Here is a 23,504-nt window from a genome sequence, read left to right as displayed (position 1 = left end):
CTTTCCACATGGTCTATCTTGGGCTCCGGCGGCGTTATCTTATCACATCTGTCTATCTTGATTTTGCCTAGGTTCCTGTTTGGGAGGCCTTTTCCAGTGCCGGCTTAGAGCTGTGCTAATCGTTTGTCATTGCAAGGGGGAATGTAGGGAGTACTACTAGTCGCACACCATATGCTATCGAATCGAGAGATATTACCATTACCCTCTCCGCCCTCTCCACTGAGTGTCTACCATGTGTCACTCTCCATGCCTGCATGTAGTCACGTCGTCACAGCCAGCGCTCCATTCCCCCAAAAGGCGGATACTTCAAACCCCCTCCCCCTCCCTTCTTCCTCTTCGCCTTCTTCCCACCCCGACGCCCGACAACACTACTTCCCACCCCGCTACTCACACACTCCCAATCCCACGGCACACTCCTCCCCGCCACCTCATAATCCCCCACTTTCCTCACTTTCCCCCTGACCCTAACATCTCGTAGCGCACTCCGCGTCATCGCGCGCACGGCCGCCGGCTCCACGATTTGTGTGCGGTAGATCGGCTCTCTTGTCTTGCAGGGTGCTGATGGCGGGGGAGGAGGTGGGCGCGAGGAATGCCGACTCGGCGGCGGAGGACACGGTGTCTCTATCTTGATCTTTCTGCCTGGACCGTGCAACGGTGTGAGGGGGTGCAGGTGCAGTGGGTGGAAAGGATGGAGTTGGGCATGTCTGTGGTGGTGCTGTAGGAGACCGTGGGGTAAAGGGGCGTGCGGTCGTAAGTGCTCGGGGAGATGCGGGTGCAGGTGGAGAGTGTCGTGGTGGAGGTGGTGGAGGTGGTGGTGGTGGTAGTCTGGCGCAGAGGCTACGCTGCTGGGGAGCGAGACGCTGAGGTCGCTGAAGCGCGGTTGAGGGCTATGGCGGACGCGGACGATTTCCGCAGAGGAGCAGTCTGAGGAAGGGCGTTTGGGTTTGTTTTTGGTGGGGGTTAGGCTTATCCAGCACATGTTGTCGTCCGGTAGAGGGCGTGTAGGATGTTGTTGGTATGCTGGCGATGGTGCTGTCGAGCCGCGAGGGAAGCGGTCTGAGCCTCGCTGGTGGCGCTGCGCGATGGTAGCTTGAGAGCGAGAAGGCTGGGCTGTACGAGTAGGACGGTGGATGTACCCAGTACGAATGCGCAGAGTGATTGCTTTGGCGAGACATTTGAAAGCGTGCAAACATGAGGGGTGCTGGATACTTAACGACAACAAGAGTCAGAAGACAAGTCTTTCAAATCCTGCTCTTGACTGCAGCCATGATGGCGTTCGAAGTGATCGTATATACATCCTCGTCCTGCATCATTCGCCGGCGTCATACGTAGAAAGTGCGAGGCACACGCACATGCATAGCGCTCCCGCAGTCAAGCTATATGAGACAGGGTGGCAGTGATTTGTGCCTGCATGATGGTGCTGGTGCCTGCAGCTCGGAAAGACGAACGTGTGTTCGAGGATTTGGGCGGGTGACGGAGGCTGGTGAGGGTGGAGGGCTGGCGCGTGGGTTGCGGTAAGGTCTTGGATGACCAGCGGTCTCATTGGCCATGTGACGATGTCTGTCATCAAGTACAGTTACTTTTGCTCAACGCACCCCAGTCCGGATCGTTTGAGAAACCTCGAACAGAGTAGAATCGAGTAAAGAGAGGCATTGATTCGCTTGCGGTGAAATGTGTGCACGGGCTACTATGAGACTATGAGAGCTTGATGAAGGTCGCTACGCATGAACAACCAAGCAGCATACAGGACCTCGTTGAAAGCGCGGGATCCTTTTTGAGAGAAAGAACAGAGTGCTGTTACTGTATGGCTAGACATGCGGAGGTGAAAAGGTCTTGATCGCTGCTAGAGAAGTTCTGCTTCGGCGTGAGGTCAGCATCTGGAGCGCAGGTGCAATTTCGAGGTAGCAGACGACGGCGCAGGATGTTTTGCAGTCACTATGAGCAGCACAGACACATGGCTGCATTTTAAAGGTGGCCTGGATGTCCAGTCCGCGTGGTGTTGGTATGGACCGTTTGGTGTTGCGGGGCGAAAGGTGAGGGAAGGCAACTGCAGCGACGCGGCGCTCGTTGGCTTGGCAGTTGCATCAACGAGAGCTCGCCGGAGCTCCACCACCGCGACATCAACCTCACGCCCACTCCCTCCGCCACGATCGACCATACCTACCACCATTCACCGCCGTAACCTTTCTCCGATCTCCAGAACACCAGTGCCGCAACCATGGACTCGTTAGTGGCGCAGTACAGCCGACCCATCGATGCGGAGGAGGGCCAGACAGAGGAGCAGCAGCTTGAGCTGTACAGCAGCGCGCCAGAGCTGTCTCTCAAGTTTGCCCTGCCACCAGTCGCTCAGGTACGGCATCACCTGTCTTCTGTATACATACAACCATACTGATATGCAGTCTCAGGCACAATCATGGCTCCGCGCAATGACAGACGACTACTCCAACCCCAACTGCCCCATCAAGATTGCCCACGGTACCACAACCCTCGCCTTCCGGTTCAAGGGCGGCATCATCGTAGCAACCGACTCGCGAGCAACGGCCGGCAACTGGATAGCAAGTCAGACAGTGAAGAAGGTCATCGAGATCAACAGCTGTTTACTGGGGACCATGGCCGGTGGCGCTGCTGTAAGCAAACATGTGATCTGAAGACCAGAAAGGGCAATGTTGACACGGGACAGGACTGCCAATACTGGCTGGCGTACTTGGGCATGCAATGCCGCCTCCACGAGCTCCGACACAAGCGCCGCATCTCCGTCGCGGCAGCGTCCAAGATTCTCGCGAACTTGGTCTACTCGTACAAGGGCATGGGCCTGAGCATGGTATGCATATCCCAACCACACTCGGTTGATCTCACTTCTGACATGTTGTTTCAGGGTACCATGTGCGCCGGTGTCACCCCGCAAGAAGGACCCGCTCTCTACTACATCGACAGCGACGGCACCCGTCTCGCCGGTAACCTCTTCTGTGTCGGTTCCGGTCAGACCTTCGCCTACGGTGTGCTCGACGCACAATACAAGTACGATCTCGAGGACGACGAGGCGCTGGAGCTCGGAAGGAGGAGTATCTTGGCCGCCACCCACCGTGATGCCTACTCCGGTGGTTTCATCAACCTGTACCACGTCAAGGAGGACGGATGGGTCAAGCACGGCTTCAACGACACCAACCCGATCTTCTGGGAGACGAAGCTGAACAAGGGCGAGTTCTCGAACGTCACTAGCGAACTGGTATAGACGAGGCTGGAAGTGAGCAGGAGGAGATGGAGACTTGCAGAAGCTACATGGTGCCGCAGCAAACGTGGAAAGAGCCATGTACAACGCGCGTTAAACGACATGAATGAATGAAAGCATGCACAACATGGACGTCAACCTCGGCGCCAGTTCAACTAAACCTTCGCGTGAGGGGTCAGTAACTATGCATAGTCGTGGCTTGAAGTTAGTACCATACAATGCGACTGCATCACACCCTGACGATCGATCACGAACACGGGATCTACGACTTTGGTCCGTCATCAACACATTCGATTTTCCGTCGTCATTCTACTCAGCGAAACGAGAGGTCGCTCTACTCTAATGCAGCTCAGATGCCACAGACTACTCATGGGGATATATGCGTAATACAAATACAGATGCAACATAACGCACTCAAATGCGACAGAGCACTAGGAAATACGTAAAGGAAATGCTTCGATTACCGCAACGATGGGACCAACGGAACGCTTCCTGCCATCGTTCACACTGCGGGTGGCACGTCAAGTGCCTTTTCTTTCCTTGCCCTGTCTCCTTGGATTCATACTCATCTCAACTGAGAGTGATGTTTGTGTGTCACCTCCTCACACTCGCCCCATTCAACGCCCCAGACGGCGACCCATCCCTCCCAAACCAGTTCCCAACACTACTCGTCCTTCGACTCCGAGTCGTCGTCTGCCGCGCAATACTATCCCGCATCTGATTCATGATGCCCTTGAAACTCAACACTTCAGGCCTGTCGAGGTCGAAGGGGTCGGATTGCCGGTCCATGCGACTCGTGCTGGTGGGTAGCCCGCTGGTGGGGAATCCGGGTGTGATTGCTGCAGTGCTGAATAGGTTTGTGCCGGGACGACTGGCGCTAGGGTTGCTCGGCAGGCTGGGAGTGAACATGTTCGTGCCTGGCCGGCTGGGGCCAGGCTCGCCGAAGAATGTGTAGTTTGAGTCGCGGGTGGCGGAGAAGGCGGAATAAGTGTTGAGAGGGGGTTGGGGTTGTTGTGCGGTGGTAGATTGAGTGGGTATCGGTGGGATGGGTGAAGAGTCCGCGAAGGGGTCCCTGCTGTATACGGATGAAGGAGGGTGTGACTGTAGTGCTGACGCTGTGCTTTGCGTGCGTCGGTGATTCGAGATCGAGCTGGCTGTCATGTTGGAATCTCGCAACCAGTCAGGCGCACCGTCGATCTCATTAATGAGGGACGCGAAAGGCCCTCGAGCTACACGAGGCGTTGCTGCAGGCTGTGGTGGACTAGGTCCACGAGGTTGTTGTTCGGTTGTATCAGGGTTCGAGATGCGCAGGTTCCTCGACATATCTGGAGCCGGATCTGCGAAGAGGTCCCTTCCGACGTTGTTGCTGGACACTGACGCTTCCGGGGTTCTCATAAATGGAGACTGCGAGGAGACACTGCTTGTCTTCTTGCGCAACACATTCCGCTCACTCTTCCTACTCGACATGCGACGAACAAAGCCACCACCAACAGCAGATTGCCCTTGCGGCTCACTGATAGATCGTCCTCGCCCACTAGACGTCGTCGAGTATACTGAACCAACGCTGGAGCGTGGTTGATGTCGTTGATAAGGGTTGTCCAGAGGTCCGGCCTTTTCGTTTCTGAGTCTTGCGAAGAACACACCAAAGCCTGCCGGTACAGCCCTCACTTTCGACATAAAGCCAGATGACTCCTCGCTCTTCTCATTCCAGCCGCCTTCTCTTGATTTGCGCCTCCTCAAACAGAAGAAGAGCAGGGCGCTTAGCAGAGCGAGCCCAACGAACCCACCAACAACGCCACCCACGACACCACCGATGTTAGTATCACTGCCACTATGGGATGAATACCCCTCGCCATTATGTCCATCTCCGCCACTATGTGAGCCTTGCTCTGGTGCAATGATGCCCACTGGTCCACGAGTAGGATTGCCTAGCGTAGCGGAGCTAGTCTGCGAGAGAAGCTCTGCAATTGACGTGGTTGGCGATGGCGCTTGCGAAGACGAGACGGTCTCTAAGATATCGGGGACTGCCGCGACAGATGTTGGATTCGCGACTCCAGCCGACTCCGTCACAGCCGGTTGCGCAATGGGAGGCGTAGTAGATGACAGCGATGACGATGATGGTGACCCAATTACAGCTGTTTCGATAGTGTCAGAGCTTTTTGGTGCTATCCTTGCAGGAGGAGCTGCAGCGGCTTGCGAAGAGACTAAAACTGGTTCGCTAGATTGTAAAGAAGTGTTTGGGGTCGAAGCTTCTGGCGCTAGTACTGAGGACCCAAGAACTGCAGGTAGAGGAGTTGTCGCAAGTGATATGAGAACTGCGTTACCCGTACCTGCTGCCGAAGATACTGCTGCTTGTGAAGTGGGCAGAGGCACAACGGCTGATTGTTCCACTGGAGAAGACGATACCGGCGGCGGTAATGGTTGAGATGCTGGGGGACTCGCAGCGGTTTGTTGTGTCTGTGGTGGTTGCTCTGCGATTGTCGAGGTGGTCGGTTCAGTGGGAGCAACCACTGTTGGCGCTGCTGCTGGAGTCGAGGCTGAGGTCGATGTAGCCGCTGTACGGGCCCGGGAGCGAGTACATCGTCTCCCGTTCACAGTCGTGATCGACTCTTGCGGAGAGGCCATGCAGGCGGCACAGTCATGAAAGAAACGCCTGCAAGGGCTCAGAGAAACAGACGGAGATGAGAAAATGCAAGCGCCGCAGACGCTTTGAGCATGTTAACAAGGAAAACGAGACTTTGCCGCTGGCAATATTGGAGATTTGGAGTCACAGTGAAGCTGTCAGTAAATGTTCGAACACACATTGGAGCGCTGTCGCCCGTTGGCACAAGGTGGTGCGCTTGGGTGCTTCTGAAACGCGGGCAGCTTCAGGTGCCGCTCAAGAACAAACCTGAAGCGCGATAGGCCTCGCCGTCGTCAATATCGGCGCCATGGTCGTCTCAGCCAGGTAACCAGGTATTGAATGTGCTGCACGGATGATCTTGTGGAAAGACATTGCGCCCTGAATATTGTTGTCCAGAAGATAGTGATGGTGTTGAAAGGAAGAGGGGCAACCTTGCAGCTGAACAGTGAACCGCACACGTGATCCAAGTGCTTCTGCTGAGCTGCTCCGCCGAAGTCGCTGAGGCTGATGGGCGTTTCAGTCCTTCGTATGCTTCGACTCGTGTCGCTCCAAGATCACCGGGGAATGCGTCGGGCCAACCTTCTCAGTATCGAAGCCGTTGCACCAAAGGCTATTGGTAGTCTCGGCGGCCAAGACGAACGCATGCCATCCATAGCGTGACATCTGTCAATGGCGTTCAGGACCAATCTTCTGAACCTACTGTGGTTTGAATGCTGATCAGCCTCGATTGCGCGAGCCCCCAACGGTTGTTGTGGAGACAATCGCTGCATGCGCGCAGAAATGGCAACCGAACGCACCTGCCTTCCAGGGTTGACAAGCACCGAGAAGACACGTTCAACCGTTGCGACAGCCTCACACCAACAGCCTCATCCCCATCTCGCCAACATTTTGAAGCTCACGGCACTCTTCTGCGGCCATGTTCAATTTTAGTGGTACGTACCGATAGCAACTTCTTTGGCGCGTACCTCACCATACGTCATATCTCCACGAGCTTCGTTGGCTCCATCTGTACACCAGAAGCATATCAGGTTCACCACATTATCCTTCGAACCTTCCATGGATGGGTCTCATGATTCTCTTCTTCATACTTCTTCACCCGGCGGCTGCGGTCCGCGCGTTGTGATCATGTTTCGTTTCTTCCCCTCAACGCCACACGTGTTTCGTTTGAGAGACAACTGCACAGGTAACAATGTCGCTGATATAAGGCTATGCAGGCCACCTTTTAGCGGGGCAGCATGACACGCAGAAAGATCGGCCTCCTCCTGCGAAACCAATACCTGCGACCTTCCCGGTGCTCGATCCACCCAAGCCGTCGATAGGACGCCCGCCAGCATCCTGGAGCAGGGCGAATGTAACAGGGATTACCAACCATTTTTTGAACCTGAAGAAACCATCCGACATCACGAGGGAAACTCTGGCGCAACTCAATGTCACGTTCCAGTCCGACTGTGACTTCGAAACGATACTATCGTCGCTGTCAAACGATGCGCTATCACACATGCCGCCCACTTCATGGCTAGAGGCACCGGATCAGCAAGAACCATCAACTCCGGAACCGGCTGTTACTCTCCTCAGTAACGGCAAAAGAGTTCCGGATCGCAAAGAGTTCTATATCCGTGCGCGAGAGCTGCTCTTCAAAAACGAAGATGCATTCTCGACACTTACACGGAAAAGCACTGGAGGTCAAGCACCGCTGCGACTTGCACATTTTCGCAAGTTCTGGGAAGGGCTTGATAACATGGCATACTATTGGGACAATTCGCTAGATGACTATCACCCTCCAAACCCTGAGGCTAAAGATACAACTGCCGAGACCGACACTCTTTCCAATCAAGATGCAGGGGGTGATGGTCAAGAAACACGTGCTGAAACGAAGACAGACTGGATCGCAAAGATGGGGAGTGGGTTTGGGCCCCCCAATGACGGCGAACCTCGAAAGAAAGCAAAGACAGAAGCGGTGAACGACCAAACAATGGTTCAGTCCGTCCACGCAAACGGGTTTGGAGGATCAATAGCTGCTCAAACAGCGTCGATCATCCCAAGCAGGGTACTGCCCGCCAGAATTGCACCGTCCAGGTTTCCAAACGCAATAAATACGGAACCTCAAGAGAAGCCGGCTGATATGTCTAATGGCTCCTACCGAGGCTACCGTATCGGTAATGGCTCAGAGATGCCTGATCAGTATCGCATTGACTGTGTTCGAGCCTTTGTTGAGCCCATTGCGTGGGCGTTTGGTGTCACACTTTCACAACACCGACGGCCCCCTGTTCTGTTATTGGAGCACGTGCGCTTCCCTGTACGTATGAGCTCTGTAGCATGGCGTGGGCCCCAGGATCGGATGAAAGCACGGCAGGGCTGGATGGAAGGGCCTGTGTTAGGGATACAGTGTAGACCAGACGTCAACTTTGGAGCTTCTGGAAGTCTAGACGCAGAATCTAACCTAGATGCCGTCCGTGAGCTTGGTGGACTGCTGCTTCTAGCTCAAGAGCGCGCGAGAGACGGCAAAGTCGAGCAGCTCGCGGGTGAAGGGAAATGGTGGACTACGAAAGAACGCTGGGGAGGCGGGCCTGGAGGCGAAGTTGGGGACATTACAATACCCAGCGAGACATCTGGCACTGAAGCTACACCTAATCCCCAGGAAAGGTCTGCTCAAAGGAACGTGGACGGCTCAAGAGTACGGCGACGACCGACACCTGCGCAGATCTGGAAGGTTGTCAAACCCGGAAATCCTCTTTGGGACCCCAAGGTTGTCTATGAAGCGATTGGCAAAGACAGAACTGCAGAGTGGGACGATGTAGGCCACTTGCCCGTGTCATATTATAATCTATAAGGTTTGCTAACATGTGCACAGGTCTTCATGGTTTCGTCATTGAACCACCATATTAGCTTGTTGAAGCTGCACGTGCATCCAGCGTATCTGGAATACATCACATATGGAAAACTTCCCGAGAGTCAGCCCTCAGATCCTGATTGGTGCTCGCCTAGACTTCAAAGGACACGGTGGTTCGATTTGTTCAGTGTCGAAGACCGTACTGAAGCCATGAGGGGCTTTTGGGGCATTATGTCTTATTTGCTGCGAGCCAAAGATGTGGGCCAAGAAGACGTTGTCATGGGCAATTCATGATGACCCGCGACACTGCTTACGTCTCCATTCTGGTTACTAAAAACATTCCAGTAAGCACGACCACGCAGTCAGATCCCTATTTCTGGACTCTGGACTGCTTCGAAGCAATTAGTTCGCCTCTTGCTTCTACGGAGATCCTCGGATGTATTGTGATGGGGACAAGATTGATGTTGGTAACAGCTGCGAATGTTACGATTTACGGAGCTATCGTCATAGTGCACCTTACACCAACATCGAATTTCTCATTGTTCGAATCTATTTGAATCGAAGGCTGACCCGTGTTTGTACAGAAATGCTGTGCGGCAACCCCGGGGTCGTGAGCACAACCACACGTTTCTTTCTGATGCTTTCGCATAAGGTGACTCTCAAGCTTCTAGACGAGGTAGGACAGGTGCACAAGATTTTGTCAGACAGTCCCATCACGGTCAATCATCGTAAAGAGATGTACTAGTGGTTTAAGACGAATCATTTCCAATATAGTGACGCACGAGGCTGTCGGGCAGAGACGGTCGATGCAACGACGCCACAACGCGATTGGCAACCGCCTTACCTGCCCGCCGTGTCACCTATAGCTGTGTTCCCTTTGGTCGACGTTCCACTTCCAACGTCCTCACGTGCAAAGGTATTCATTGGTCAAGCCGTAATGACGCTCGTGACAGCACCTGTGCATTCACGAAAAACGTCTTTTGGTGTCACGCGTTGTGACGGATCGAGACCACGTACAAAGAGGTGCGCATCGACATACTCCAAGGCACTTACGGCAGGGATCCAACCCTCAAAGTTGGAGAATACGACTTCAGCATTACGGCTGAGCACAAGGCCTCCAAGTTTCAGTCGCTTTCTCACCCTGAGATGTCCCTTAATGGGCGCCACTGCTGACTCCTAGCCTTTAGCAGTCTCCCGGCTCTTCCATGTACTACACCACCTCAGCATGCTAGTCAACAGAATGCTCGAGGGGGCGGGATTCGTAATGGTTCAATCCTGATCACGCACTTGTAACCAAAGCTAGGGACAGGCGGACTCGTACAAGCCTTATGCTTCGAGTCTTGCCTCGGATGAACACCTCAGACAATCAATCAGCATGGTTTCCAGACACATCTGGGAAGCTTGATGGACCCGAATCTCTTGATGCGCACGGGCAGTGCTGCAACTACCCCTCTGGAAGAGACCCGCTGACCGGGTTCAGAGAAATGTAAGACGGTTCGAGGTACCTAGGTACCTGGCAAGCATCGACATTGGGTCCGACCATAGTATTACTGCTGACCTCCCTTGGAAATTCAATGCTATGATTGCACGTTTATACTGACATCTAGCCGTTGAAAGTTCGAAGAAGCGGGGGGGGGGGGGTAGTCAGGTCTCTGCAGCATGCATAAAGAACGCCTTAACTAATCAAAGGCGCGCAATGAGTGGCCGCTGTCCAGGGACGCCTCTCCATGGCAGAGTAACAGTGGCTGAACAGACTACGACGAACTGAATGAGGCGGTCAGCAGCCATCTTGATGCTTTACGTAGAGCATGCTGCCAGCCTTGCCCTTGACAGCGGATATATAAGCCGCTGTTCTCACGACGGATACACAACACAATTCATCGTCATATCGTCTACCGTACTGAACCCATCTCGGATTCCTCCCTGAAATATTCACCTTAACCTTCAGGATCGTACTTCGCCACACACTACGCGCTCTCCTGTAACACAAGGACACCCAGTCCTACTAGAACATCACAAGGTCCACCATCCACACTTCGAAGTTTAACCTTGACCTGCTCTTTACTCCAACCTCCTCCTCTAAGTCGCAACACGATGTACACTCCAATCGCCCTCCTCACTTCCCTCCTCGCCCTCATCCCCTCCATAAGTGCCGCTAAAGCGCTCAACCCGAATCTCAACGCCATGCTCAAGATGGCAGCAACAAACTACGACCGGCATGCGCTTCTCGCCAAAGACAGCGACTGGTACTACGACTTCTTCAACCATCATGACTACCATGATAAGATCGGCTCCGTCATCACCGCCGACGCCGCCACATTCCCAGCACTCACAGGCCTCGGCATCAGCTACGCATTACTGAAACTCGGACCGTGCAGTATGCTGCCGCCACACTTCCACCAGCGCGCGCACAACGCCGTGATTGGGATCACAGGAAACACGACAAGCTGGATGATCAACGAGAACGGAGTGCGCACTGTCAAGGTAGATATCATACCTTTCCGGATGACGATTTTTCCGCAAGGGAGCTTGCATGTTATGCAGAACAATGGTGGGTTCTCCAATGCTGGTATGGGGTATGTGCTAACGCAGAGTAGATTGCGAACCGGCTCTTCTCCTCAGCGCATTGAATAGCGACGATAGCGGTACACTCAACGCCCTCAACGGATTATGGACCATCCCAGATGACATGAAGCGGGCTGCATTCGGCAATGAGAACCTCGATACCGCACAACTTGGCAAACGTATTCCAGATGTCGGGACTGGTGCAGTCAGGGGCAGCCCGGAGTGTCTGAAGAGATGTGGGATTGAGCATGGGAAGAAGTAGGCTTCGTGTAGAGACGGATGGGTAGGCTTTCAGTCTTGTTCCAGCGACTCTTGCATTGGTGGTTTTGAGCTATGCTAAACATGCTGTTACGAATTGATGATGTATGAGTAGAGGGATAAACAATAGTATGAACATCAAGTCGTTACAGTCTATAACGGGATATCTTGCATGAAGTAATCTTCTGTCGGCGGCTGCCAGACGGTGGTATATGCACAAGTGAAGTCTCTTGTGATAGACATCAAAAGGACGTTCTCATCGTAGGCCGCACTCCACGATGTCGAAGAAATGGTAATGTCCCACGGCCTCTTTAGCGTACTGGGTGCTGCGTGTTCATCTGCCTGTTTCTCATCCGCATCCAACTAAGAAAATCGTCAACACCCAACCAGGGTCTAAAGTGTCGTGAGCGTGGCTACCGCGCTTCTTTCGTAGCACTCACATTCGAGAAGATTGTGTCCTGGCTGTCGCCAGTGAGCCTCCCGCTCATCATTCTGACCACATCATCTGTCCATCGAAAGGCCGCAGCGTCCACGTGTTGGTAGTCCAGCAGTGCGTTTATGCCCCTGATGATCCATTCCTGGATATCCGGGGCAACATACTCATAAGCCATAACGAAACTGAACGATGTATGTAGTGCACCGATCGGCTTCGTTGACCACGCTTCTTCCCACGTCTTGCAGATTTCAAGCGCTAGGGACCGATTCTCTGACTCTAGTATGCTGATGATGGGATCGGATTGTGGAAGAAGCTTTATCAGGTACTCATTCACCATGATGCAAAGAGCCCAGAAGCTGTTGTATCCCACGTTGTCGCGCCAGCTGCTGAAGTGATAAGCAGTTGCGATAGGGCTGCCCTCTTCCATGCTGGGTAGCTCAACCACTGTTGTGCCGTTGTTGAACTTGGCGTTCATGTTGACGCCCAGTGCGCAGAATGAGTCTCTGAGTTTCTGAACCTTGCAAAGTACATCCTCACGGGCGGATATGTAAGCAAAGGGCATTCCACCATCGGGCATTCCCTCGTTGCGTAGCTCCGAAGAAAAGTCGGCGTTGTCGAAACTATCGACCGAGTAGTCAAGTGAAGGACAGGTGCCAGGTGGGCTGTGACTGAAATCGATATTGAGATCGAGGTCGAGATTGGGATCTATACAGGAGTCGTTGCGCCTATTACTGCCTGTGTCTGCGAACGGTGCCCGATATGTGTTTAGATCCTTCAGGTCTTTCAGTATATCCGGCAGTTGCGCAAAGGCTCGAAGGAGGTCGGTGTGCAGTCGCTCGTCGAAGCTGAGTCCACTACTATCGAAGGCGATATCTCGCCATGCCGGTGCGGCAAGAAAGCACGGCTCCCGCTCGTAACAAGCAGCTACAATCTACAAACTGTTAGCTACAGGTCGGCGTCTTCTCTTAATCCATTGTAGTTGTGCCTTTGCCAGGCGCCGCGCCGAAGGGTGGTTACTTACGATCCCACCTCTATTAAACCGTAGTATGTCTTTCGCGAAAGGATCATGAAAATGCCCAGGCCCTTGTAGCTCCATCAGTCGCCCAGCTCCGCCAACGTGAGCTAAGTAACGATTGCCCTTTCGCGGACCTGCCAATGCCTAGCAACCGAATCAGCTTCGGAAAGGTCAACAACGATATGTGCAACCTACTTCTACAAGTCCGAGGAGTACTGAAGCGCAAAGCGTGTTCGTGGACATACCCTCCTGAGCGTCTTCCAGACAACTTTGCAGCATCTTGATCGCTCGTAGATACAGATTGATGCTGACGATGTCGTTCAACGTTTTCTTGTACATGAGAGACGTGTGAGCGTTGATGAGCACGGCCACTGCTGCGTCAAGAGCTGGGTTGTGACCTATCCTAGCAGGCACCTCTTGGATGAATGGCCCGAACACAGACATCTGAAGGCCTACGCTGCCCGCACTAATCGTGGCGACCAAGGCACGAGACAGCTCGTGGTGTTGCGACGGAGATGGCTGTCGAAGGAAAGGCGGATGAGGTGGACTCAAGCTTGCTGTGCTTGTCGAAGCTGATCGAATTATAGGCTTTCTCTGGTGAGAAGTGTCCCTACCTGATATCCTGAACTTGTGCACAACGCTCCCACCAAAATTCACCTTCTTATGTACCTGAGTAAGATATCTCAGGTTTGAGTCTGTCCAATTGTCAGCATCCAGGTGTCGATATGTCGTTGCTGGAATACCGGACATACCTGGTACGACCAACTGGCTTTTGGTGGTCGGCAGAGTGTTTGCACCTGTGATAAGACTAGGCCCAAGGTCCTTGAAGGTATGTCGTGCAGGAGGGCCTGGACAGCATTTGCTGTTCTTCTGACAGTTGAGGCATGTCGGCCATGTTTCGTCTTGTGAGATATCAGAAACCCGTAATACTCATAGCAATATTTGGTGTAGCACGAGACATACCGCACTTGATCTTCCTTCGTCTACATATAACACATCCCGTAGACTACTCGCCAGGTTAGCATCGACATGATTTGGTGTTTCTTCCAGCGTACCTTGGGCACTCCCACCATATTGCCGCCCAAAGACACAACGAGAACAGAGACTTGGCTAAAAAGTGAAAACTAAGAACAAAAAGACACGCTGGTGGTATTAATGAGCTTGCGATATGTGGACTTGATGCACTGAGACGCTCCAGGCTTGTGGATCCAGGCACGATTGCCAATCCCGTCGTGGCTTACGGACAGGACCCTGGCAGCGGCAGACACAGCTTAGCTCGAGAGTCAAAGCGTACAAGGCTGGTCACCTGGAAACTGATGCTGGAGTTCGGAATGCACAATTCCCAGAGATATTCTGAGATCACATGCTCGCAGGATGAGTCTTAAACGGGATAGCGTCAATTTACTCAGATGAGAATCAACCCTGGAGTGTCCACCACAGGCAGAGGCGAAAGAATAGCGAAGTCTTAAGCAGTTCTCGAGGTAATTGGTGCGTGCTGATGAGAAGCGTCGTCGCAAGGTGATCAGGGAGAGAATTGCAGACGCGTAGACCAACACGTGATCGCTTGCACCTGCCCCATTCCGTCACTAGCTCGTGCTAATATCCAACCGCCCCATGAGCATCCTCACCTTTCGAGATACCGTCAATGTTCTCGACCTGTGCCCTGCCCCTGTTGCAGTGATGCGTCGGCACCGTCCCGCGGCAGCTTGCTATATCGGGTTTCGTTGGTCCACTCTTTGACCTCATTCGCCCATAAATCACAATCGCCGTCTTACCGTCCTTGCATCTTATTGGCTGGTTCGTTCCTCGAAACATCGCCGCAACCGAGCGCCTTCGGGACCTCAGGTTCAGAAGCCGGACATACATAACGGCTGTCGCGGCTCGTCATATTTCGGAGCACCTCTCAAATCGATGTGCCCCTGCATGGCTACGACTTCCGCGATTGCCATCTACTCGAGGCCGGCTTGCTTACCAGACACTCGGTATGCCAGCAGATACATTCTCATGTCTTTCCGTTTTCTGCGGTGACGTATATCACCCGCGATAGCTACTACAATAATGCACAGACGATACATCGACTTACTCCAGGGCTGGACTTGTCGAGGGTATCGATCGCGGCTAAAATAAACCTGCGTACACGACAATCTCAAGATGGTGTATCCGAAGTCAGCTTGCGAGGAGATCTCGGACCCGCTCAGGAGATGGCGATCCAGACTATACTGTTGGTGAGGCCGTCTTGGAGGCCCAAATGTTGGTTCACGGCGGCAAGCGCGCGAACTGTTGATAGCATGACCGTCCGGTGCCCGTCGAGGTTACTGTGCCATCATATTGATTCTGGAGCTGGACCTTTGTCGGAGACACCCAGTCGTTGACTATCTAGGAGACGATTGACCATTCCGCGTAGTTGCACTTTCCGGTCAAGAGTAATGTCAGAACTTGGCCTCATCTCCCGTAGAGATAGGCAGGAGCTCCAAAGAGCGATCGGCAGCAGCTTTTCTTGCGGCTTCCTAGACAGGACACACACACATTAGTTCTGTTTAGCAGAACCTTTTCATTGTTTGAGTCTTTACTTTTACCATCAGGCTCTGCGTGTGTACGACAGCCTACTGATATGCTCTCTACATGGTCCCCAAGCTCTATAGGACCACCGACCTGGTCCTCTAGTCTAAGTATAGGCACGGGAGTCTGTGCGATACTTAAACACGGTATGAAGACAGGGGTATAGATATGGATAGGCGAAGAGCTAAACCCGAGCAGACTTGACGTCCCGAGGACGTGGTCGTTCACTACTTCGCCAACCGTACGAGCCCTGCGCCACACAATCTGTCAGGTCAAAGTCGAAGTCACCACGTGCACTTCGCAAATACCTCCAACTTATCATTATGCCGTGAAGAGTATGCCACAGAGTACTTTACCTCAGCATTACTTCAGTAGTATTGAAGGTTTAAACTTTCCCGGTGCGCCTCAATGCCGCTTCAGAAATTCAACGTCGATAAGAGTATAAAGCATACCTATTAGAATGACTCACTCGTGCTGTACCGACAAGGCTTCTTTTCGCAATTTGTGTCCTCAATATTGCGTTGCAAGAGTCGAGCTGAAGCCGCAGCCTGGAGGTAGTCAGACTACTGGCCCCACGGAGATATGCCTGTAGTACATCAAGGCCTACTACCCCGACTCTGTTACAAATTGGCCGTCTCAGGCTTCTCTTCCGCCTGTAGTTTCCCGACTTTCCCGAATACAAGGTCATAAAGCAGATACTCAGGGGGCCGGACGTGCACGATCCCTGCAGAAGCTTGACAGTTCAAGCTTCTTGTCCCAGCCACTACATGCGCTACGAGCTGCTTACCGTTTTCAGTCCTTCGAACACTCCGCAGCGCTCTGCATCCCCGCCATTCGCTAAGCCAGTAAGGTTACATAGTGTGCATCGAAGTTCATGCAAGCCACCCGCCCTGTCGCTGCGTGGTGATCTCCGCGCTCTTTCACCGGAACCCACCCTGGACCGCGCTTCGTCTTGATTCGTTCAAAATGCAGAACTCCCATACACAAGACATCGGCATTAACATGCAGTATGCATGCTTGCCAAGTGTCGGGTTCGAAATGCATATCAGGCTTCCACCATTGACTCGCTTTGGAGAATACGGCAAGGCGCCTAAGTCCTAGCAATGCACAGGTATGGACCTTGGTCAACGACTTGTCAAGTCAAACTCTACTTTACCGCCGCACGTGCACACCAGGGCATAGTGACCCACCCGTACGGCCGCATGGTTCATGCACTTGCTGGCTCATAATGGCCTGATCTTCAACTAACGTCTCTATCATGATACTCTTTTTAGGTCTTCAGGCATATCGGGCCTTTATATCCACTTCTCCTGGACTTTCGGACTCGCCGACCCGCTCAAACTGTACTCGTTACCATGTTTGCTCTGCAGCATCTGGGCATCGTCATGCCTTGCACTGCAACACATCATGAATGCGTCGCACGGGTGATGTGCCTTACAGCTTGACCCACATGCATAGAGTACCTCCAGGGTGACCTTTGGCACTGTCTCCTTGTGTAAGGGCGACGGTGACCATCACACATTCATCCGCTACACGCGCAGACTCCATGAGCTCCGCCGCAATAGTCATCTCCCCATATCACAACAGAGACTGAAACCGGACCAGTGAAGATCAAGGCAGAAGTGATCTTCAACAGCACGATCCGCGACCGGTTCTGCCACAACCAACTTGCTGTGTTTTAAACCACCAACTCATTGTCAGCAGAGACAACCGAACACCTCTCAAGATCCAAAAAGTCAGTGGGTCTTGACATAGGCATTGCGAGTAACGCGAGACGCTACGGCACCACACATCACCTCCCATCTTAGACACACTCAGACGGTGGAGCATTGTGGTTTCCGTCTTCTCTGCAAGGTTCAGCATCACGATGTATGCACCAAGCCAAGGAAAACAGCATGCTGAAGTCCAATCCTAGATTCCTGCAGGGACAAATAGCAAGGCAAAGAAGTGCTCTTGTACCCTGCTTTTCGACCCACTGACAACTTCGACCCACTGACAACACTGTAGCAAGCTACGAATCCATTCTGCATACCCAATCCAATGAAGCAGACGGTTGCCGACCAGGCTTACAAGAAGTGCAAAGGATACCAAGGATCACGTAGAAGAGAAAAGGGGTTGTGAGACTGGTTGAGGGAAGCTTTTGGGCGGGGACTCTCTTGATTGTGTAGATCAAAGCAAAGGGGTTATTCATGGGGTATAGCAAGGGATCTACATCCTCCAGCGTGGGCGTCATGTTGATCCATACAAGTGCAGCATACAATCATCAGACCACCCCTCAGACCGGAGGCATTCGACTCCTTGAAACAGTTACCTCACTCTTCATCGTCGTCGTCGTCGTCGTCGTCGTCGTCCTCCTCCTCGCTCTCCACCTTCTTAGCAACAGCCTTCCTCTTTGGCGCAGCCTTCCTCGGCTTCGCATCCTTCTCCCCATCAACATCCTCATCATCTTTACCCTTCTTCTTCCTCACCGCCTTCGGCTTCGCATCCTTGACCTTCTTCCTCTCAACCTGCCCGCCAATCCTCTCCCTCTCACCTTCTCCCTGCTCATACAACGTCCTCTCCAACTCTTTGAACGCCTCGCTCTCAACGTCCATACCCACAAGCCGCTCCAGCATCTTGATCTCGCGCGCCCAAATGCTCTTGTCCTCGAATTTCTTGCCGCTGGCGTTGATGCTATCGATGGGAGTCTCGAGCACCATGGGTAAGCCGTGGAGGCGTTCGTCGTTGACGAGGTTGTGGAACGCGCGGAGACCCAAGTAGCCGGTGCCGATGCGCGCGTGCAGGTCGCGGTAGCTGGCCAGTGGGGCTTTGGAGTCGTTCACGTGGAGAGCCATGAGATATTTCAGTCCAATGACCTTGTCGAACTCTTCCATCACTTCGGCGTAGGTCTCTGGCGTGCGCAGGTCGTAGCCGGCGGCGAAGACGTGGCATGTATCCAGGCAGACACCTACGCGGTCTTTCTTCTCAACGTGCGAGATGATGGCTGCGATGTCTTCGAAGGTGCCGCCGATGGTGTTACCGAGCGAGGCCATAGTTTCGAGGACGGTGATGACAGACCCTGTTTCGGGATCTGCATGCGCGCGGTTCAAGTTCTCTGCAATCAACGTAATGCCTTCCTCCCGCGTTGTAGCATTGGCGTTGCCGGGGTGGAAGTTGTAGAGTCTGATGCCGAGTTTGTTGCAGCGCACGAGGTCGTTTTGGAAGCAGTCGTAGGCTTGCTTCTTGCGCTCAGCATCGGGATGGGCGAGATTGACGAGATAGGACCCATGAGGAAGGCAGCAGTCTCCCACTTCAATCTTGTGGTCTTTGCAGCCGTTGATGAAGAGGGTTGCGTGTTCCGGGTCCATGTCAGGGTTATCCCACTTGCGTTGGTTCTTCATGAACATGGCGAATGCGTTGGCACTGTTGGTGTTAGCCCAGCGCTTGAGGCAGCCCAGGGGGTAGTCGGTGGTACATACCCAATGTGCAAGAGGTTGGGGATGGCATTATGCACACCTAATTTACGATCGGCCGGGCCGCGTTAGTCTGTGTTCTTCATCTTCTAGTACTTTGGGAGTGGGGAGTGGGTGTAACTAACCTCCAGCGACACTGACGTGAGCGCCGATGCGTAGCTTAGTGTCGGCAGTGCGCTCTTCGAGTGCCGGCACTGGCTCTTTGCTCTTCTTTGCGCGGGTGACTTTCTTCTTGACTGTCTTCTCGACGATAGTTGCTGTCTGGCCGTTTGCGCCTCCGTCTTTGTCGTCTTCATCTTCTTCGTGCTTCACCTTCTCGGCAGTCGCACGTTTCTTGCGAGGTGTCTCGGCAGCCTCTATGGCCTCTTCCTCCCCTTGGGCCTCGTCTGCTGAAGCTTGCTTGGTGCGCTTTGTGGTCTTGACCGTGGTCTTGACCGTGGTCTTGACGGTAGTCTCGGCTTTCCGCTTCTTGCCGTTCGTCGTGGCCGTGGCAGTCACTCCAGTCTCCACTGGAGCCAGGAGGTCCTCAGGTGCTGGAGACAGCGAAGAGCCGGAATCTTCGGCGATTCTCTTTGCCATTGTGCTTGTGCGTGGTTGGTATGCTTGTGTAGTCGTCGGCGGCGGCGCAGAGGTGTGTAAGAAAGCTGTTGCAATGAGGTTCGGGGATCGAAGGTAGTAAGGGGCAGCTGGTGGGCGAATTAGATGGGCACGTGGCTCCTGAAGGCCTCCCGAGGCCACGATTCGGTGAAGGTGAGAGCGGCGCGAGGTGACGGACAAAGTGGGTATCAACGAAGCTTGCAATCGATGCAAACCGGGCGTCAATGAAGTCGCCAAAGGTCCAGATTTTTGTTCTCGCAATTGGAGGGCTCCAGTCGGTATGGTACGAGAGCCGTGGTAGTCGCGACAGTTAAATGAATGGAGCTCGGCGCGTACTCGAAATGAGGAAGACGATCCAGGAGCGGGAAGGTGCGCAGAAGGAAGTAAAGAGCGATACGCCGAAGAAAACTTCAACAGTGCATGATTCCGCGACTGGAAAGGCTTCATACGATGAAAAATCTCTACTTCTCCCTTTGAATTTGATGTAGAATCGGTTCGCGACTCAGCCAAAAACATCACGCGTGGAGCATCGCGAAAGCACGTGCGGTCTCCCCGCGACCGAACCCTTGAATGGGTTCTTATCGATAGCGAAAACACCAAAAATCATCCCCATCCCCACCAACACCACGCCCGACGCCGACGCCCCAATCGCCTGCCGACTCACACGACCGCGGATACCTCCACGATGCCGAAAGACAAGCGAAAGCGCGCCTCAGGCGCCGGCGATAGCACGCCCTACTCTAAGCCTTCTGCCAAACAAGCCGCCGCACATTCGATCTTCAAGATGGACAAGGACCTCGGCCAACATTTACTGAAGAACCCCGGTGTCGCAGCCGCAATCGTACAAAAAGCGCATTTGAAACAATCAGACCACGTTCTCGAAGTCGGTCCCGGAACAGGAAACTTGACAGTCCTGATCCTCAAGGCCGCGAAGGCCGTGACAGCCGTAGAAATGGATCCTCGAATGGCCGCCGAATTGACAAAACGTGTACAAGGCACACCAGAGGGGAAACGACTGAAAGTCATGCTCGGCGATGTGATCAAGACCGAACTTCCTCGCTTCGACGTCTGCATATCCAACACACCCTACCAAATTTCTTCGCCCCTCGTCTTCAAGCTCCTCAGCTTGCCCAACCCACCGCGGAGCTGCATACTCATGTTCCAGCGCGAATTCGCCATGCGTCTGTTTGCCAAGCCGGGCGAGAAACTGTACTCCCGGCTGTCGGTGAATGTGCAGATGTGGTCCAAAGTCTCGCACATCATGAAAGTCGGGCGCAACAACTTCAACCCCCCGCCGCTCGTCGAGTCCAACGTCGTGCGCATCGAGCCGAAGAACCCGCGCCCCCAGATTGCGTACGAGGAGTGGGACGGTCTGCTCCGCATCGCATTCGTGCGCAAGAACCGCACACTACGCGCTGCATTCCTGGGCACGTCCGCCGTCCTGGAGCTGCTCACGCAGAACTACCGTCTCTTCTGCGCGCAGAACGACATTGAGATGGACGATACGCCGCTCGATGCCGACGAGATGGCTGCCGAGCCAGAGACCATGGATGTCGACGACGACGAATTCAAGGGGTTCTCTGACCCCGACGATCCGGATGACGAGCTGCCCGACTTCTTCAAGCAGCTGCAAGCCGAGTCGCGGAAGAAGCACGAGAGGGGTGTGCACCGCAAGAAGAAGGGGCGAGTCAGCGAGCTGGTGCGTGAGAAGGTGCGCAAGGTTCTTGAGGATGAGACGCAGCTTGCGGACAAGCGACCAAGGCTGTGTGAGGAGGGAGATTTCTTGAAGCTGCTGTACGCTTTCAATCAGGAGGGTATCCACTTCAGCTAGACGGAGCCGAGCGAAGAGGGGAAGAGCATTTGCAAGGCGTTCTTTATGATGAGCATGCATGGGCATTCTGGCGTTGGGGTATACCGAAAAGCATGGCGTTGTACGAGGTGGATGTATACGGCCTGTCTAAATCCATGTCTTCAAAAACACTCCTCTATACGTCTGCCTCAAATGGTCGCACGACCTGGCCCTTCTCTTGCAGGTGGTCCTTCACATCCTTGACAGTGTACTCGCCGCGGTGAAACTGCGTTTGTTAGCGTTGTTTCTTGCTCGCAAGCAGCGGGGGTTTCCAGCTTACCATCCCAGCGCCCAGCGCAGCGTCAGTCCTCGTCTTCGCAAACACCTCATCAAAGTGTCCCGGATTTCCGGCACCACTACTCGCAATAACCGGAATGGTAACCGCATCCTTCACGTCGTTGATAAGCTCGAGGTCGAAACCGCTGTTGCTTCCGTCTTTGTCGATGCAGTTCAGCAGAATCTCTCCTGCGCCCATGGCTTCCACCGCCTGCACAAGTTGCCGGACGTCGAAGTCGCGGCCCTCGCGTCCGCCCTTGATGGTGCACTGGTACCAGCAGTACTGCTCGCCGCTGGGGCCCGGTGTGGCCGTCTTGATGGAGTGGTGCTGTGTCGCATCGGGCGAGGAGACGTATACACGCTTGGGATCGACGCTGATGACGACGGCCTGGTTTCCGTACGCGGAGGAGATGGTCTCGATGGCTGTGTTGCCTGCGAGCTTCTTGCCGCGGGCGTAGTACTCCTCTGCGGCTGTGACGGCGTCGGAGCCGATGCTGACTTTGTCCGCGCCGGACTTGAAGTACATGGTTGCGATGTCGAGGGCGGAGATTCTGGTTCCGTCAGTGTCGACGGTGTCGCGGATGCCGCCGCCTATTGTCAGCGGGACAAAGACAGTCTCGCTGGCTCGGCGCAGGATCTCGAGCATGGGCGTGTCGGCGACGGGGCAGTTGCGGAAGGAGGTGATGTTGAGGAAGGTAACCTCGTCGGCGCCCTGCTCGTAGTACTTCTTCGCCATGTCGACTGGCTTGCCCAGGTTGCGCACTCCAGCAGTGCCGTCCTTTTCCCGGACGTCGTACTGATCGCCCTTTGTGACTACCAGATCACCCTGGTCGTTTGTCCGCACGTCGAGACATGCGATGACCCGCCGTGTGAGGCCCTCCTTGCACTCAGCTGCGGACGGCTGCTCACCCAGCTTCTGTGACCTTTTCCCCTCCAAGAACGCCTTGATGACGCGCAGACCAGCAGCACCGCTCTTCTCGGGGTGGAACTGCGTCGCCATGATGTTGTCCTTGGCCACTGCGCCGATGAACTCCTCATTGCCGTAGCGCGCCGTCGCGACCTGCCAGCCATCCTTCTCGAGCCTGCCCTCCTCGTACGGCGCGGCGTATGAGTGGACGTAGTAGTACTTGGACGTCGGCCGCAGTCCGAAGAGCGATTCGTCATTCGCTCCGGCGGTCCGCGACGTGTTCGCGCTGTTCCAGCCAATGTGCGGCACGCTCTTGTCTGCGTCGTTGAACTTGCGCAGTCTGGCTGGAATGATGCCGAGGCCCTTGACTTCCGCGTCCTCTTCCGAGCCCTCGAACAGCGCCTGCAGGCCGACACATATCCCCATGAACGGCTTGCCGGCCTTGATGTGTGCACGGATCGGCTCGACGTACCCGGCTTTCTCGAGTTGGCTGAGGCAGTGGCCGAAGTGGCCGACACCGGGAATGATGAGTTTCTAGGGCGCCATGTGCATCAGCGCGTGTCAATCGGCCTGGTGCGCGGCTACAAGCGGTGTCGTACCTCTGCGGCGGGCACGTCGGCGGGCGACCTCACCCACTCGACGGTGTAGCCAACCTTCTCAATGGCATTGACGAGCGAGCGGACATTGCCGGCGACGTAGTCGAGGAGGTGGACGGTCGGCATGGCGTGCAGTGTACAGTGCGAATGGCAAGAGAGTGGAAGGGCCAGTCGGGCAGGACATCGATCACAGCCTTGACTCAAAGCTTTCCGCCTTGACTCTAAAACTTTCGCGCCGCAGACCCCGCGGCGGTCGCGGAGGGGCAACGACGGCTGCGCTAGCACTAGCGCGCGCATCGCAGCTTCAACTTT

General features: G+C 54.3%; 9 protein-coding genes across 9 annotated transcripts; 4 read left to right on the top strand and 5 right to left on the bottom strand.

Annotated features, from left to right (window-relative positions):
* Positions 1-50: 50 nt before the first annotated feature.
* On the bottom strand, positions 51-1,144 carry BU25DRAFT_196458 (uncharacterized protein). Its single transcript, XM_033701052.1, has one exon. The coding sequence runs from the start codon at positions 977-979 to the stop codon at positions 269-271; it is 711 nt and encodes a 236-aa protein (XP_033565959.1). The 5' UTR covers positions 980-1,144; the 3' UTR covers positions 51-268.
* Positions 1,145-2,076: 932 nt separating this feature from the next.
* BU25DRAFT_196434 (N-terminal nucleophile aminohydrolase) lies at positions 2,077-3,340 on the top strand. The gene is made up of 3 exons (XM_033701051.1): positions 2,077-2,350; positions 2,406-2,627; positions 2,681-3,340. Exons 1-3 carry the CDS (start codon positions 2,219-2,221, stop codon positions 3,230-3,232), a joined length of 906 nt encoding a protein of 301 aa, XP_033565958.1. The 5' UTR covers positions 2,077-2,218; the 3' UTR covers positions 3,233-3,340.
* A 409-nt stretch (positions 3,341-3,749) lies between these two features.
* Positions 3,750-6,311, bottom strand: BU25DRAFT_196421 (uncharacterized protein). The gene has a single exon (XM_033701050.1). It carries the CDS (start codon positions 5,852-5,854, stop codon positions 3,824-3,826), a length of 2,031 nt encoding a protein of 676 aa, XP_033565957.1. The 5' UTR covers positions 5,855-6,311; the 3' UTR covers positions 3,750-3,823.
* Positions 6,312-6,908: 597 nt separating this feature from the next.
* BU25DRAFT_418521 (uncharacterized protein) lies at positions 6,909-8,976 on the top strand (the record flags this gene model as incomplete). Its single annotated transcript, XM_033707877.1, has 3 exons — positions 6,909-7,035; positions 7,067-8,646; positions 8,704-8,976. 3 exons carry the CDS (start codon positions 6,909-6,911, stop codon positions 8,974-8,976), a joined length of 1,980 nt encoding a protein of 659 aa, XP_033565956.1.
* A 1,537-nt stretch (positions 8,977-10,513) lies between these two features.
* BU25DRAFT_445835 (RmlC-like cupin) lies at positions 10,514-11,627 on the top strand. The gene is made up of 2 exons (XM_033709456.1): positions 10,514-11,233; positions 11,280-11,627. Exons 1-2 carry the CDS (start codon positions 10,777-10,779, stop codon positions 11,507-11,509), a joined length of 687 nt encoding a protein of 228 aa, XP_033565955.1. The 5' UTR covers positions 10,514-10,776; the 3' UTR covers positions 11,510-11,627.
* Positions 11,628-11,629: 2 nt separating this feature from the next.
* Positions 11,630-14,457, bottom strand: BU25DRAFT_360374 (uncharacterized protein). Its single transcript, XM_033703667.1, has 6 exons — positions 14,012-14,457; positions 13,920-13,962; positions 13,709-13,858; positions 13,152-13,651; positions 12,963-13,100; positions 11,630-12,872 (listed from the first exon to the last, which is right to left on the bottom strand). Exons 1-6 carry the CDS (start codon positions 14,027-14,029, stop codon positions 11,919-11,921), a joined length of 1,803 nt encoding a protein of 600 aa, XP_033565954.1. The 5' UTR covers positions 14,030-14,457; the 3' UTR covers positions 11,630-11,918.
* Positions 14,458-17,827: 3,370 nt separating this feature from the next.
* On the bottom strand, positions 17,828-19,546 carry BU25DRAFT_455187 (AP endonuclease; the record flags this gene model as incomplete). Its single annotated transcript, XM_033709930.1, has 3 exons — positions 17,828-18,917; positions 18,974-19,010; positions 19,093-19,546. 3 exons carry the CDS (start codon positions 19,544-19,546, stop codon positions 17,828-17,830), a joined length of 1,581 nt encoding a protein of 526 aa, XP_033565953.1.
* Positions 19,547-20,249: 703 nt separating this feature from the next.
* On the top strand, positions 20,250-21,395 carry BU25DRAFT_437451 (dimethyladenosine transferase; the record flags this gene model as incomplete). The annotated part of the gene is made up of 1 exon (XM_033709006.1): positions 20,250-21,395. The coding sequence occupies one exon, from the start codon at positions 20,250-20,252 to the stop codon at positions 21,393-21,395; it is 1,146 nt and encodes a 381-aa protein (XP_033565952.1).
* Positions 21,396-21,549: 154 nt separating this feature from the next.
* BU25DRAFT_428625 (imidazole glycerol phosphate synthase HisHF) lies at positions 21,550-23,318 on the bottom strand (the record flags this gene model as incomplete). The annotated part of the gene is made up of 3 exons (XM_033708516.1): positions 21,550-21,639; positions 21,694-23,130; positions 23,196-23,318. 3 exons carry the CDS (start codon positions 23,316-23,318, stop codon positions 21,550-21,552), a joined length of 1,650 nt encoding a protein of 549 aa, XP_033565951.1.
* Between the last annotated feature and the right edge of the window lie 186 nt (positions 23,319-23,504).

The sequence above is a fragment of the Macroventuria anomochaeta genome (assembly GCF_010093625.1).
Source record: "Macroventuria anomochaeta strain CBS 525.71 unplaced genomic scaffold BU25scaffold_4, whole genome shotgun sequence".
Taxonomy (NCBI): Eukaryota; Fungi; Ascomycota; class Dothideomycetes; order Pleosporales; family Didymellaceae; genus Macroventuria; species Macroventuria anomochaeta.
This window is presented reverse-complemented; position numbering and strand designations above follow the sequence as displayed.